Source organism: Lygodium microphyllum, chromosome 30 (genome assembly GCF_053477565.2).
Source record: "Lygodium microphyllum isolate KBCC chromosome 30, Lygodium_microphyllum_v1.1.10, whole genome shotgun sequence".
In the NCBI taxonomy this organism is placed as follows: Eukaryota; Viridiplantae; Streptophyta; class Polypodiopsida; order Schizaeales; family Lygodiaceae; genus Lygodium; species Lygodium microphyllum.
The window spans coordinates 9,048,085-9,063,313 of NC_141164.1; the positions used below are offsets into that span (position 1 = coordinate 9,048,085).

At 41.3% G+C, this 15,229-nt stretch overlaps 1 protein-coding gene across 1 annotated transcript; it reads left to right on the forward strand.

Moving 5' to 3' along the window:
- The first annotated feature begins 707 nt into the window (after positions 1–707).
- On the forward strand, positions 708–1,928 carry LOC148009538 (uncharacterized). The gene is made up of 2 exons (XM_087672736.1): positions 708–955; positions 1,056–1,928. Exons 1-2 carry the CDS (start codon positions 815–817, stop codon positions 1,806–1,808), a joined length of 894 nt encoding a protein of 297 aa, XP_087528862.1. The 5' UTR covers positions 708–814; the 3' UTR covers positions 1,809–1,928.
- The last annotated feature ends 13,301 nt before the right edge of the window (positions 1,929–15,229 follow it).

A 15,229-nucleotide genomic window follows, 5' to 3' on the forward strand; every position in this document is an offset into this window, starting at 1 on the left:
TAAACATTTTTTGAGAGAGGGGGAAGAGAGAGAGAGAGAGAGAGAGAAGAAATGGAGAGAGAGAGAGAGAGAAGAAAAAGAGAGAATATATAAATATAAATATATATATAGAATAATAGAGAGAGTAAAGATAAAATTTTAAAGAGAGCGAGAATGAGAGTGAGAGAGAAAATAAAAATTTTACAAAGAGAATGAAGAGAGAAGAAGTAAAAATGAAAAAAGAAGAGGAAGAAAAAAAGAGGAGAGAGAGAGGAAGAGAAAGAAAGAAGAAAAGCTAAGACAGAAACAAAAGAGAGAGAGAGAGAGAACCAAGAGAGGAGAAAAATAGACTAAAATAGAGAGAGAGAGGGAGAGGGAATTTGGGGGGGGGGGGGGGGGAGGGGGAGAAAAAAATTAGACAAAAAGAGGGAAAAGAGGAAAGAGAAAGAAGAGAAATTGATTGTTAAGCTTTGCTTACCACTTTTAGCGACCTAGGATTTGTGTGCATAGGAATGCTAGTGTAAATTGATATTGTTCAGTAGAGTGAAGGTGAGGCCAAGCTGTTTACGCTCGCTGGTATTTGTCAATGCATACATATATTCTAGTGGAGCGTTGGTACAGCCTAATCCAACTTGTGAGGTTTGGGTAGGTTGGGCAAAAGGGGCTTTGGCTTTAACCTAGGACGATGCGTACACGACCACCACTTGGCACTACCTACGTGGTCTTAAATTTTCATATTTGGACGCCCGTTGTGTTCCTTTCTTCCTTTTTGGCTTTCGGGCGTTACGTTTTTCAAGGCTTCGCCGCCATGCTTGTCTGAGACTCTCTTCCCAGAATGTCTGGTGCGTTAGCCAGAGAGTTTTTCCCTGCCCTGTATAGTATCGTGCAAAGTCAGCCATGGATGCAGCGGCTGTGGACGAAGTTCTTACCTGCAAGCGTGGAGGAGCTGTGCCCGAAACCCTGGGTTTCTCTTAAGGTGCGTGTATCTTTACAGAGATCATGAGATTCGCAGAGTCAATTTTGCCCGATCCCCTTATCCGAGGTGATATCATAAACACTCGCTCGATATTGCGCAGGCCTTATTCCACGGCGCACCGTCATCGGAGGAGTGGATCTTGATGTGGCCTGCGGCTTCGATATTCTGTGCGCTGGGCATCGCGATCGGCTTCTGGCATGCGAGCTACCTTCTTCCGAGGGCCATGTCAGGGAAGGGCAAAAGAGGCGAGCTGGCGTGGGGCTGCGCGTTCCTGTGGTACGGCGTGATGAGCGTGGGGGGGCTGATGCACCACTGTGTCGCTCCTGCTGCGCTGTACTACGCGCTGGATGTGGCGTCGACCGGGTGCTGCTCCTTGGCGCTGGTGGCGGCCTGCGTCGGATATGCGGAAGGGGGCACGGCGACCGCAGCAGAAAATCGGAGAGCGGCCGCGGTGGCCGGGGCGGCGTACGCGGCCGCCTGGGCGATCACCGTGACGGGGCCACAGCTGGCGAGAGAGGTCCTGTATCTGGTGCCTGCGGGCATGGCCTTCGCCTGCGGAATGTGGCGCGCCGCCGCCTGTCTCGCCGCCTCGCTGAGCAGGTGGAGGGATGGCGGGGCCGTCGCCGGCTGCCTGGCTTGGACGCTTCTGGCCTGCTTTTTCGGCGTGGTGGCCCTGGCGTCCGTGCTTGTGGACCCCTGGCTTTGCAAAAGCTTTGGCGCTAATTTCAGCCTCCTCTGCTGCTTTTTCCTGGGCTGCGACGGCGCCATCCTGTGCTTGTTCCGAGCCTGTGCCGCCGCCCAGGCCACTGCATACGCGCGCGCAACTCCGCCACAAAAGTCACATCTCCAATGATTCCACAAAAGACTCTTCTCCACTCCTTTTTCTTTTCCACACGTCCAGTCCAGTCCTCTCATGGGCCAATCCGCTCATTTCAAAGGTCACATTCAAAAAACTCCATCGAGCTATTCCAAAGTTTGCTTGCGTGAGTCTCAAACCAAAACCCCCCCCCCCACGTGGCCAGCACGGGAGAGGTTTGAACTTTGATATTCAAGAAATACAAAAAGGGTGATATATTTCTATTATTATTGTTATTACTAGAAACCTGTAAGCAAGTACAAAACTTTTGAGGCCACGACATAAAAACACAATTTATTAAAAAACTGTTGACAAAAGATTTACATCAAAGAAACATGTGCAATTAACGAGCATCGAACGAAAAATGAATTTCTCGCCTCCATGAATGAAGTCTTTCGTTGTTCAAGAATCACATCCATCATGTATACTCAACAATCATATCCATCCTGTATATAAAAGCAAAAATCATTTTTTTCATCTTGAAAAACCCTTTCTCTCAATTTCTTCATCGCTCTTTAAAGAAAAAAGAGATGCCATTTATGGCAGGTTATTAGATAGATACCCTCATAGATAGGTAGAGCAAATCCACTAGTTTATCCTTGGGAATTGAACTTGGCTTCCTACACTACGCATACGTGTCCTAACAATTGCTCTAAACGATGTGGGTGCTTTGTCGTTCTTGATCCCCCTTCCCCCGGCGCCCCCCCCTTCTTCTCCCATCTCCATCGCCCCTCTCTCACCCTCCTCATCTCTCTTACCTCCCACCTCCTTCGCACCTCTAGATCATCTTCTCTGACCTCTTCTCCTTCTCATTCATTCCTCCCCTCGGCCCAACACCCGCCAGCAATAGCTACCTACAATGCCATTTCATGGCTTATAGAAGGTATTACTTGCCATATTTTGCAACTTGCTTGGCCTGGAACAACCCATGCCACACGTCATGTGCTACCACATGGAGTCACTGCTTGCTTGGCCTAGAATAGTTGTCATATCTACCACATTTGCCTCTTAGAACTACTACCATGTTTGCCATTTGGAGGCACCACCTAGGCATACCTTACCATCCAAGCTAGCACCCAAATAGTTCTTTCTCTCTCTCTCTCTCTCTCTCTCTCTCATGTGTCCATGAGGGGTTGATGATAGGACCTTCCAAGGCACCAAAGAGATGTCATGAGCAATATGTGTGTATGAAGCCAATGCTAGAGTATAGATGTGTTGGTGCCATACCCTCCCTAAGGGTGACTAGTGCAAGAGGAGGCAAGATGGGACATCTTCCCTAAGGTGGTACAAGAACTTCATGACTAGAGCAACATAGTTGCATACATGGTAGAATAGGTGTGTATAGAACTCATGGACTAGTGGAATATCATGCTACATGGGCATTCAAAGCGACTAAGATTGATGCTTAGTTAGTCAACTCATGCATTGGTGGACATTAGTAGCTAGATGATCATGATGAACTCATGATCTACTCCATGTCTCATGGGTATCCTTTCTTGCTTGATTATATTGTTGATACATCTAACATAGGCCAAACTAGGAGTAAAGAACTTGGATTGGGTTGGTGGATATGAGCCAAGGCGTGGATGTCAAGATTGTGGGAGAGAAGAAAGGAGTCTCGCTTGAAGCTTTCTTGCTTGCACAATGGGGGAAGACACACAAGGGTGGAGGCTGAAAACAGTTTTCCTCTTCTTAGTTGTGTAAGCCAAAAGAACTCAAGTACAAAGAAATAGAAGAACCCTAGATATGGGTCTCAAACCAAACTCAACTAACTAAGGTGGCATACTAACTGAGCCACGAACTAGAGTAGATAAGGATAGCTATCATGTAGCTATTATTCAGGGGCGGTGTACCAACCGCATCTGCAACTGACAAGTCGGTGACATAAATACACAACGGTCACCCTGGCGTATCACGAGTGGAGCTCGATATCTCAACACTCCCCCTCGAGCTCAATCCCAATTCCTGCACACCAAGCAGGTCTCTGAACTTGCGCAGCTTCTCTGCGCCCAATGCCTTCGTGAATATGTCAGCTACCTGATCCTCTGTGCTGACATAAACTAGATCAATAAGACCTAGTAAAACCCTCTCTCGCACATAGTGATAATGCACCTCAATGTGCTTTGTTCTAGCATGATAGACTGGGTTATTTGCCAAGTGTATACTACTCATGTTGTCACAATAAATGACAACTGGCCCATCTGTAGACTGATGCATATCATAAAGTAGCTTATGCAACCAAGCTACCTCACATGCAGCCATTGCTGCACCCCTGTACTCAGCCTCTGTGCTCGACAAGGCAACTATAGGCTGTTTCTTGCTGCTCCAAGTGACTGCAGCACTCCCAAAAGAGAATACATATCCACTGGTAGATCGTCTATCAGAAATACTACCAGCCCAATCAGCATCAGTGTATCCATGCAACTGTATCTGAACCCCAGTCTCATAAAATAGTCCATACTGCAATGTGGACTTCACATACCTAAGTATGCGTCTAGCCGCATCCAAATGTGGTTTCCTTGGAGCCTGCATAAACTGACTTACCAATCCAACAGCATAGCTCAAATCTGGCCTGGTAATAGTCATATAAATCAAACTTCCTACTATGCGTCTGTACATAGTAGGGTCTTCTAGAAGCTCACCTGCATCTGTGCTCAGCTTCACATTTTGCTCCAAAGGAACTGAAATAGGCTTACAGCCTGTCATCCTATATTTGGACAGCATGTCCAATCCATACTGCCTCTGCAAGAGCTGTATCCCACTTGGTGATCTAATCACCTCAATGCCCAAGAAATAACGCAGCTCTCCCAAATCCTTCATCTCAAACTTCTGCTTCAATAGCATTTTCACATGAAGGATATCTTCATCACTGTCACCTGTCATAATCAAATCATCAACATAAATGACAAGCAGCATAATACCTTTCTCTGTTTTTCTCACATAAAGTGAAAAATCTGCCTTGGAAATCTGAAAGCCAATAGTGACAAGATACTGTCCTATCTTGTCAGACCATGCTCTAGGTGCTTGCTTCAAGCCATACAAGGCTTTCTTCAACCTGCAAACAAACTCAGGATGAACAGCATGCACATAACCTGGTGGCTGCTCCATATAGACCTCTTCTTGCAAATCACCATGCAAGAAGGCATTCTTTACATCCATCTGATGTAAAGACCATCCCTTTGATGCAGCCATAGCAATGACTGCTCTTACGGTTGCCATCCTTGCAACCGGACTAAATGTTTCTTCATAGTCAATGCCATATGTTTGTGCATACCCCTTGACTACTAATCTTGCCTTGTATCTGTTCACAGAACCATCAGCATTGTGCTTCACCTTATAAACCCACTTACAGCCAATTGCATTCTTACCTTTAGGCAAAGGTACTAACTCCCATGTAGCATTTGCTTCCAAGGCATCCATTTCTTCATCCATGGCTTTCTCCCATTTTTCTTTTCCCATGGCTTGCTCAAAAGATGTGGGTTCTGGTTCCTGTATCACTTTGACCATATATGCATAGTGAATGGCTGTAAATCCATCATATTTCAGCCTATCCACAGGATACCTAGCTCTTGTAGACCTGCGCAAAGTAGGTTCACTCCCAGGTGCTCTCAAAACATCCCTGGTCTTCCTTACTCCAGGTGTAACAATAGAAGGAATACCCAACTTATCATCAATGCTCTGTTCTGAGCCACTGGATTCACCATCCACATAAGAGTGACCTGCATTCACATCAAACATGGGCTGATCAACCTTCTCTTTTCCTTTTCGTGATACCTGCATACCACTATCTGCATTGCTTTGAGAAGATTCTCCTGATCTCAAACTACCTGTCCATGGCGAAGAATGTGAACCACTGCTAGAGGACGCTCCAGGTCCACTAATATTTTGTGACTGCTGCTGTGAATTCTGTGTAGCATTACCATTTTGTGCATCTTCATCATCAATCACATTTACTGGTCTATACCAGCTACTCATCTCATCAAAAACAACATCTCTGCTCACTGTAAACTTACGAGTAGAAGGGTTATAGCATCTATACCCTTTTTGCTGCAGAGAGTAACCAATAAAGATGCACTTCTCAGCTTTTGGATCCAACTTGGATCTCAGCTCATCTGGCACATGTACATAGGCAATGCAACCAAAAATTTTCAAATGAGAAATATCTGGTTTCCTACCAGTATACCTCTCCTCTGGAGTCATTCCATGTATTGCTGCAGTGGGAGTCCTGTTCATTATGTAGACTGCTGTAGCAACTGCTTCAGCCCAATAAAAATCTGGCAGGTCTTTTTCATTGAGCATGGCACGAGACACCTCTCCAATATGTCTGTTTTTTCTTTCTGCAATTCCATTTTGCTGTGGGGTATGACTGCATGAATATTGCTGCTTTATGCCATGCTCCTGCAGGAACCTTGCAAACTCATTTGAGAGGTACTCTCCCCCTCCATCTGACCTTAGGCATTTTACTTGCAGACCTGTTTCTTTTTCAACCATAGCTTTAAGAGATTTGAAATGCCCAAAAACTTCACTTTTCTTTTTCATAAAATACACCCAAACTTTTCTGCTATAGTCATCAATAAAACTGACAAAATAATGACAGCCTTCAAGAGATGCAGCTTTAGTAGTCCACACATCAGAGTGGATTAATTCCAATGGCTTCTTACTCTCTTGAACATGTCTAGAAAATGGTTTCCTTGCCTGTTTTCCAAACTGACAGGCTTCACATACCTTATGCATTTCTACAACCTTGAATTTGGGCAATCCTGCAACAATATTTTGGGCCTGCATTGATTTAAGTCGCTGTACATTAACATGACCAATGCGTTTATGCCAGATATCAATATCTGCAACTACACCGGTCCCATGTGCAAACATTGCTGCACTCAATTCAGACATGTCTGCATCCAATGTAAACATTCTGCCCTTCTTCTTTCCTTTTGCTATCAAGCGACCTTTATTTTTCATATCCTCAACAAAGCATCCATGAGGATTAAATCTGACCTGCAAGCCCTGTTCAACCATTTGACCAACAGAAACCAGATTCTTGGTGATATTCGGGACATAAAATACATCGGACAGGTATTTCTTTTTCCCATCCTGCATAGACAATGGAATTTTTCCAATCTGCACAATAGGATGTGCAGTATCATCACCAGTCTCCACAAATCTTGGTTTTTTCATTTTCCTTGCATCCTCCATCCATTCTGCATGACCTGTCATGTGGTTTGATGCACCTGAGTCAACATACCATACATCATTGCTTTCTTCTGCACTTGTCATAGAATTGTTCATGTGCTGCACCATGAACAAATGCTCATTTCTGTCATCACCCTGTCTACTAGAAGATGCATAATTCCCTTGTTGCAGTTTTCCATTCATGATGTCATTCTGCTTTTTATAGCAGTCTTTAGCCATATGACCCATTTTACCACAATAGTAGCATTCAACATTACTGTTTGCATTTTGGCCTCTTTGCCATCCACCACGACCTCTTTGGCTCCCCCTGCCTCTAGAGTTACCACGTCCTCCTCCATAGGACTGGTTTTCTTGAGTTTGCTGCATATTCTGATTTCTGCCACGGCCTCCAAATCGGCCTCCTCTACCTCTGCCTCTACCTCTTCCAGCATTTGAGTAGAAGACAGCTTCTTTTGAAGTTCCTCCTGAAGAAGATGCACCACCATTTCTCTGTTCCTCAGAAATTAGAAGAGCAATCAACTCCTCAAAATCAGGAAATCTTTCACGAACTGAAATGGATGTCCGAAACTGTGCATAATCCTTTCCTAGACCATTCAAGGTCACGGAAACTAAATCATCATCTTCCACTGGCGACCCAATGGAAGCAAGTGCATCTGCAATCTTCTTCACCTTCATGTGGTAGTCGTTGATGCTCATACTTTCTCTTTGCACATTATGCAACTCTTGCTTGAGCTGCATTTTCCTGGCTTGCGTATTTGTGCTATACATTTTTGACAAAGTATCCCATGCCTCCTTTGGCGTACTTGCATCCTGAATATGCACAATCATAGAGTCTGAAATACTGATAGACAGCCAATACATAACTTTCCTGGCTCTCTCATGCCATGTTTTAAATGCCTGCATTTGTTGTTGATTGGGAACATCAGGAAGAACTGGTTCTTCTTCATTTCCTGCAACAAATTCCCAATATCCTTTTCCCATAAGGAAATTCGTCATTCTAAACTTCCATGCCTGGAAGTTGTTCTTGTCAAGCTTTTCAGTGACAATCTGTGAAAGAGAATCAGACGCCATTACAGAATACTGCAAGAAATTCTGTCACTGCAAAAAACACAGCTTCACCCTCACAAGGGCAAATCTGCAAAACTGGCGAAAGTGGTATTTGACCACACAGTCACTTCCTAGTGACGATTTTGCATAAACAGGAACCAAGGATGATTCTGAAACTCCCAATGTCTCTGCGCACAAGCATACGATGCAATTTCTACAGTAACTTTTCACCGACCTGTAGAACAGTGGTCGCACAGCATAAAACTGGGCCTTTTCTTGAGTGCGTGCAGAAAACTTCCGTCTGCAAAACAGGCCCCGAAATGGCCTCAAATCAAAAAAACAAGGTCGCCATGGGCTAAAGCCCTCTCCCGCAGCATATACTGCCCTCTTGCTTCACCGCGAAGGGCGTCTCAACCTGAGACAATGCACTCCTGCAATTTCCGGCTGTGCTACCTGCAGAGATCTGCTCCCAAAACAGGAAATGAAAGCAACACTGCTCCTCTTACCAGACCACCGCGAGCTTGGCTTGCTTTCTTGAGCTCCTTACCACGAACAAGGCTCTGATACCATGTCAAGATTGTGGGAGAGAAGAAAGGAGTCTCGCTTGAAGCTTTCTTGCTTGCACAATGGGGGAAGACACACAAGGGTGGAGGCTGAAAACAGTTTTCCTCTTCTTAGTTGTGTAAGCCAAAAGAACTCAAGTACAAAGAAATAGAAGAACCCTAGATATGGGTCTCAAACCAAACTCAACTAACTAAGGTGGCATACTAACTGAGCCACGAACTAGAGTAGATAAGGATAGCTATCATGTAGCTATTATTCAGGGGCGGTGTACCAACCGCATCTGCAACTGACAAGTCGGTGACATAAATACACAACGGTCACCCTAGCGTATCACGAGTGGAGCTCGATATCTCAACAGTGGATGTGGCCAATGTAAGGATCAACTTTTTCCATGGCTGCCAACCGGCCAAGTTTGAGGTAACCTCCCCTGCGCCATACATGTCACTAGGTCCTATGACTTGCATACCTTGAGTCGCTTCAACTTCGTCTATGAGCTTTAGTTTGCCATGATTACTCACCCCAAGCTCACTCCCTCCTCCCTCCAGTTCTTTATCCTTAGCTACCACATCTCGAAACAACCCAAGTGGATTGATGGCACCATTGCTACCTCATCGCTATGTCCTCTATGAGAGTTAGATTATGCCACATGCATGGGCCTTCAAGGAGAAGTGGATGGGCCCTTAGAAAAGCACGCACACACACACACACACACACACACACACACACACACACACACACACACACACACACACACACACACACACACACACACACACACACACACACACACACACACACACACACACACACACACACACACACACACACACACACACAAATATAAATATAAAACATTCAATATTGTGAATTAGCATACCATTGCATGAGTCTGTGGTCCCACATTGTAGCTTTGAGTCCTACCATAACATTCAACTTGGCATTCTTAGCTTGCTATATCACTTTTGAGTCCTCAAAGTAGACATGGCTATCACTAATTAACCATGTCGAAGGCAAATCATCATGTGTAATCTTGCTAATTTACGTCCCATTGTTATTCCCTATAGATTTTGTTTTGTATTTCCAAGGTGCACCTTTCTTAGAACTCATCCATCTTATGGAATTGATTAAGATTGTAGATTTGAAATCAACAAGACAACATACACACAAGGCAAATTGAGCCTTAATTATCATCATTTATATGTCTTTAATCAATCTAAAATCAGTTGGGAGATGGATATGGGTGTGTGCATGAGGGTGTGGGTATAAGCAATCCATGTGCATGTGCATGTGCATGTGTAAGTGTATTATATGGTATGCTTCTCCTTTATATAGAAGAGCTTTTTGGACTTAATGAGAACATGCTTTTGGTTTCCATCTTTTTGCTATATTTTGTGATGATGCTTATTCAAAACTCATTCATTGTGCATTTTCTTAGATAAAATGTCAATTAATTGAAGTACACTTTTGCATATATTGGTGCAAGTATGTAGTGCAATCGCTAGTTATTTATATTAATGATCATAATCATTACTATTGTTATATTAATGTTGTTAATCACATATATAGTAATGATTATTATTAACATGAGAGAGAATGTTAATCAATGCATTTGATAACAATATTTTTAAATACTGTATATGATAATGTTATAGAAATGTAATATTGGACATATTTATGTATATCCAAGTTAATGCTAAGTTGTAAAAAGGCCTTAGCATGTGAACGAGCTACTAAAGATGATTATCATGCAACATAGAGCCTTTATCCCACCATAGCAACAAATGGCAACACAATAATTTCACTGTATCACCAATAGTTTTCAAACAAGGAGAAGGTAGGGCAAAGTCTCATTAGGGTGCCACTACCTATGTAGTAAATCTATAGTTATTTGGAGACTTTAAGCATGAAGGATATATGATGTTCCTACTAGATGCCCATTAATACAAACCTAAATATATCCTTAGCAATTATATATGGGGAGATGCAAATCATAATAGCACCATGAGAGATAAGGTTTTGTTGTCTCAAGATGACTAACTATTTCAAGTGAGCAATTACAATATTTGGAAAATGATCTCATCTTTACATTACATTATAGAAACAAACAATGGTTCACTTCCAACCATTTTACCATATTTTATATCTACTATTTATTATTTACAGGTTTGCTTGGGTGACATAGAACCAAGAAGAAAAACCCCCAAGCCTATGTGGCATGAGGAGAGGTTTGATACTAAGGAAATAAAGAGGAGTTTTTAAAAAGGTGGTTTAATAATGAAAAGGGGAAAGGTGAGTCTTTGAAAAGTCACTAGGTCTCTGTCTCTCTCCCCTAGAGAGAAGAATTTCTTTTCTAATTGAAGATATGAAATAAAATGATATTTTAAAGGTTAAACATGTGTATACAATGTGTGCAATAATTTTCTAGATGAAATGATAGTCTAATGGTTGAAAACATGCATCTAATATGTATATACTCTAAAACATCCACAAATGTACATATACTATTAAAAAACACACACCATATAGACTAGGTGCTCTATGTCTAGATTCACCCCTTGCTTCACGCTGGTGTTCTCACTAGGGCTCGAAAGCACGCTTGATGTGGCAAGAGGGTTGGTTCATGGGAAGTTGATATAAGGAACATAAGTCGAACTTCGAAAGCTTTGGTAACTTAGACTCATACAATGTTTGATTGCATGAAAATATAATATATAAGGATGTGGCACTCACTGATATATAGGAAGTGGAAGACGAACATTAATACCATCAAGCTTTAACTATATCTCCAAAGAACCCTTATGACCGTTTCACTAAGTTTCTCAAAGACAAACACATTTAATGGTGATTTCTATTCACATTGAGCCTATCATGGCATGCACATTATCTTCACACACTAAGCCTACAACATTATATAAATTTGAGAATCCGTAAATTATACTAAGGATTTTTTTTTTCTTTTCTCTCATACACACACACCCACACCCAACAATATTTCTTATATTATTGAATGTATATATATATATATATATATATATATATATATATATATATATATATAAAATTATAATTATAATTATAACATGTAGATTAGAGTATAATAAATATAAATAATAAAGTAATTACACAATAATTAAATATTAATTATATCTTATTCTTTCTCTTTTTGTGTGTGTATGTGTGTATATGAAAGATATACACACATATAATTTTTTCTTTTTATCTTATCTTATTTTTTCTATAGTCTATGTACACACACACATATATACGTGCACACACATGCATGTGTGTAATACATTTGTACCTATTTGTCTTGTCTTTGTCAATGTGTGTCCTCTCTCTTAGTGTCCCTACACACACACACACACACACACACACACACACACACACGCACGCACGCACGCACGCACGCACACACACACACACACACACATGTGTGTTTATGTATGTTTGCATTTGTGCATTTAATACATTTGTATCTATTTGTGTTGTCTTTGTAAATGTGTGTCCTCTCTCTTTGTCTCGTCATTTTTTATTTTCTCTCCTTGTTTTAAATATGTATATATATTTGTGTGTGGATGTGTGCATGCATGTACATATGCATGTTTATAAATGCGTATTTTATAGATGTGTACCCATTCTCTCTCCTCCACTCTCTCTCTTTGTGCATTTGTTCTCACTCATATGTCTATGTGTGTATGAGATGTATGCATGTACATTTGTGTATATATGCATACATGTATGTACATGTTCGCACATATGTATGCATGTGTACATGTATGTATTGTTCATGTGTTTTAATAGTCTATGTGTGTTCGCTTGTGGTTGTAGAGTATGCATACGTTTCACGAATATGCTCAACCACTAAAATTATTATCTCATACCATATGTTTACTAAAAAAATTAAATTCAACTATTTTTTTAGTGCATGTATATTTTGTGGATGTTTTTAGAGTATGCATATCTTGTATGCACATATTTAACTATTAAACTATTGTATCATTCCATATGTTTAATTTTTTTAAAAAATTCATGTGTGTGTGTGTGTGTGTCGCCACATACAATTCTTTAAAGACTCACCTTTCCACCTTTCCATATCCCATGTTCAATTAAGAGAGAGAGAGAGAGAGAGAGAGAGAGAGAGAGAGAGAGAGAGAGAGAGAGAGAGAGAGAGAGAGAGAGAGAGAGAGAGAGAGAGAGAGAGAGAGAGAGAGAGAGAGAGAGAGAGAGAGAGAGAGAGAGAGAGAGTGTGTGTGTGTGTGTAAATGTATTCAATTGACAGAGAGAAAATAAATATAATCCCCACTCACCCTTCAAGAAAAGCCCTCTTTATTTCTTCATTACCAAACTTCTCCTCCTTGTGCCACATATGCTTGGGAGCCCTTGGGAGAAAACACACAATTATGAGGCCACACAAATGAAAACACATATATTAAACACATAGATACACATATGCATATACACATATGTATACAACATGCACACATATGAGGTAAAGAAAGGTGAGGGATAGGGAACTTGGGAAAAAAAGGAAAGGAGACTAGAGAAAAATGATGAGAGGTTGAGAGAGGACACACATACTTATGAGACCACACTAATGGAAACACATGTATTAAACACACATATACATATATACATATGTGTACACACACACACACACACACACACACACACACACACACACACACACACACACACACACACACACACACACACACACACACACACACACACACACACACACACACACACACACACACACACACACACACACACACACACACACACACACACACACACACACACACACACAAGAAGAAGAAGAAGAAGAAGAAGAAGGGACAAGAGAGCAAAAAACAAAGGAGAGACGAGAGAGAAAATAAGAGAGGGAAGAGAAAAATGGTGCTATGAGATAAAAAATAGGACACATATAAATTACACAAATATATACATATAAATTGACTTTTTTATGGGTCAACCACCCATGAACCTTCTTGCCACATGAAACGTGCATTGAGACATGAAATCCTCTAATTATTATTGACATCGGTCCTTCAAACCTTGGTGCGAAGTACCAAAAGAACACTGGTGTGAAGCACTAGTAGAATCTAGGTGTGGAGTGCCTACTAGTAAGTAGATTATAGGGAATCAGAAACACGCCAATGGAATCTAGGTGCAAAGGGCCTAGTAAGTAGATGATAGGGAATCAATGTTTCTGGGGAGTTATTTCATGAGATGATGAGGGATATTTGGTCTTTAAGTCTACCATAAGGAAAGTTCTTTGCTTGGAGGGTAGTCAACAAACATGCGCATTTGGAAATGAAGAAATTGTCATGTGTTCAGGCTTGGTAACTAATATTTGTAGAAGTATCCTTCCTTACCTAGGGTTTCCCAATCATAAATTGATTAGCATGAAGTTTTGCATTTTTGGACTTTGTAGTTTGCATGACAATGCTATAGGCAATGGGACTCCAGAAGATTAGAATAGTAGTACTTCAGTCCATTTGGGAAAGCCATGACTAAAAGATCTTTGAGGAGAGCAGTTTAGGTCATATAGAAAGTTAGGTGATTTTGGAATTTGTAATGTATGTTGGATAAAATGAAAAGTAGGGACTTAGTCAAACTATCAAGTCTATTTGGTTAAATTCTAATTGTTGAACTTCAAGCATGTAATGCATTTATTTATTTATTTATTATTAATATTTAATAGTATAATTGTGTATCAATCTATTGAGCCAAGTGCACCAACACTCGGGACTTTGGACGGACTTCTATTGTTTCCGAAGTCGCAACTCACTTCGATGACAATCTCTCATCTTGTCTCTTAACACTCCACTCTAACTAACCAAGCATTCTTCTCTCCAAACCAAGAAAGCAAGAGCACAAGACTAGCTCCGAGGTGTAGCGAACTCACCAACTTACCTTCTCACATTGCAATCCGAAAGCTTAAAGGCTCAAAGATGGTTCCATGATCCAAGCAACACAATCCAATGCCATCGCTCCTTTGCATCCACCACCAAGCATACCAATAGGTCGCAAAACTAGTCTATAGAGAAGAAGAAAAAATAAAGAAGATGATGAAGAGCTTCATCTTCCCATAGTCCTTCACTCAACACATCTCTCACTCTCTCACTCTCTCTCATTCACTCTCAACACAATGGTAGCAAAATGACAGAGTAGAAAGATTGAGTGGTTGCACTGACAAAGCTTTTGTAACATGAACGTGCCAAAAAGGTCCATACAACTAAGACCTCCCACCCTTGTATCGACTAAGAATTAGGGTTAGGGTTAGGTCAACACTCACGATTCTCTTATTGAATTAGAGTTAGGATTTGCACCCCTTTTACATTTAGGATTTCCACAATTGTGAATCAGGGTGTGCACCCTCTCTTGGGCATCCTACCCACTTTGTGGGTTCTAGGCTAGTCAATATCAATTGCATGCTTGTACCTTAGCCTAATTGGACCAAGCCCATGCTAATCTAATCACAAATACATGTGCACAACCCATGCAATAGTTGCAGGTGTGACAAATACAATTGCGAGTGATAAATACAATATGCATGCATGCTCTCACAAAACAATATATCTATGATAATTTAGTGTCCATGAATGAGT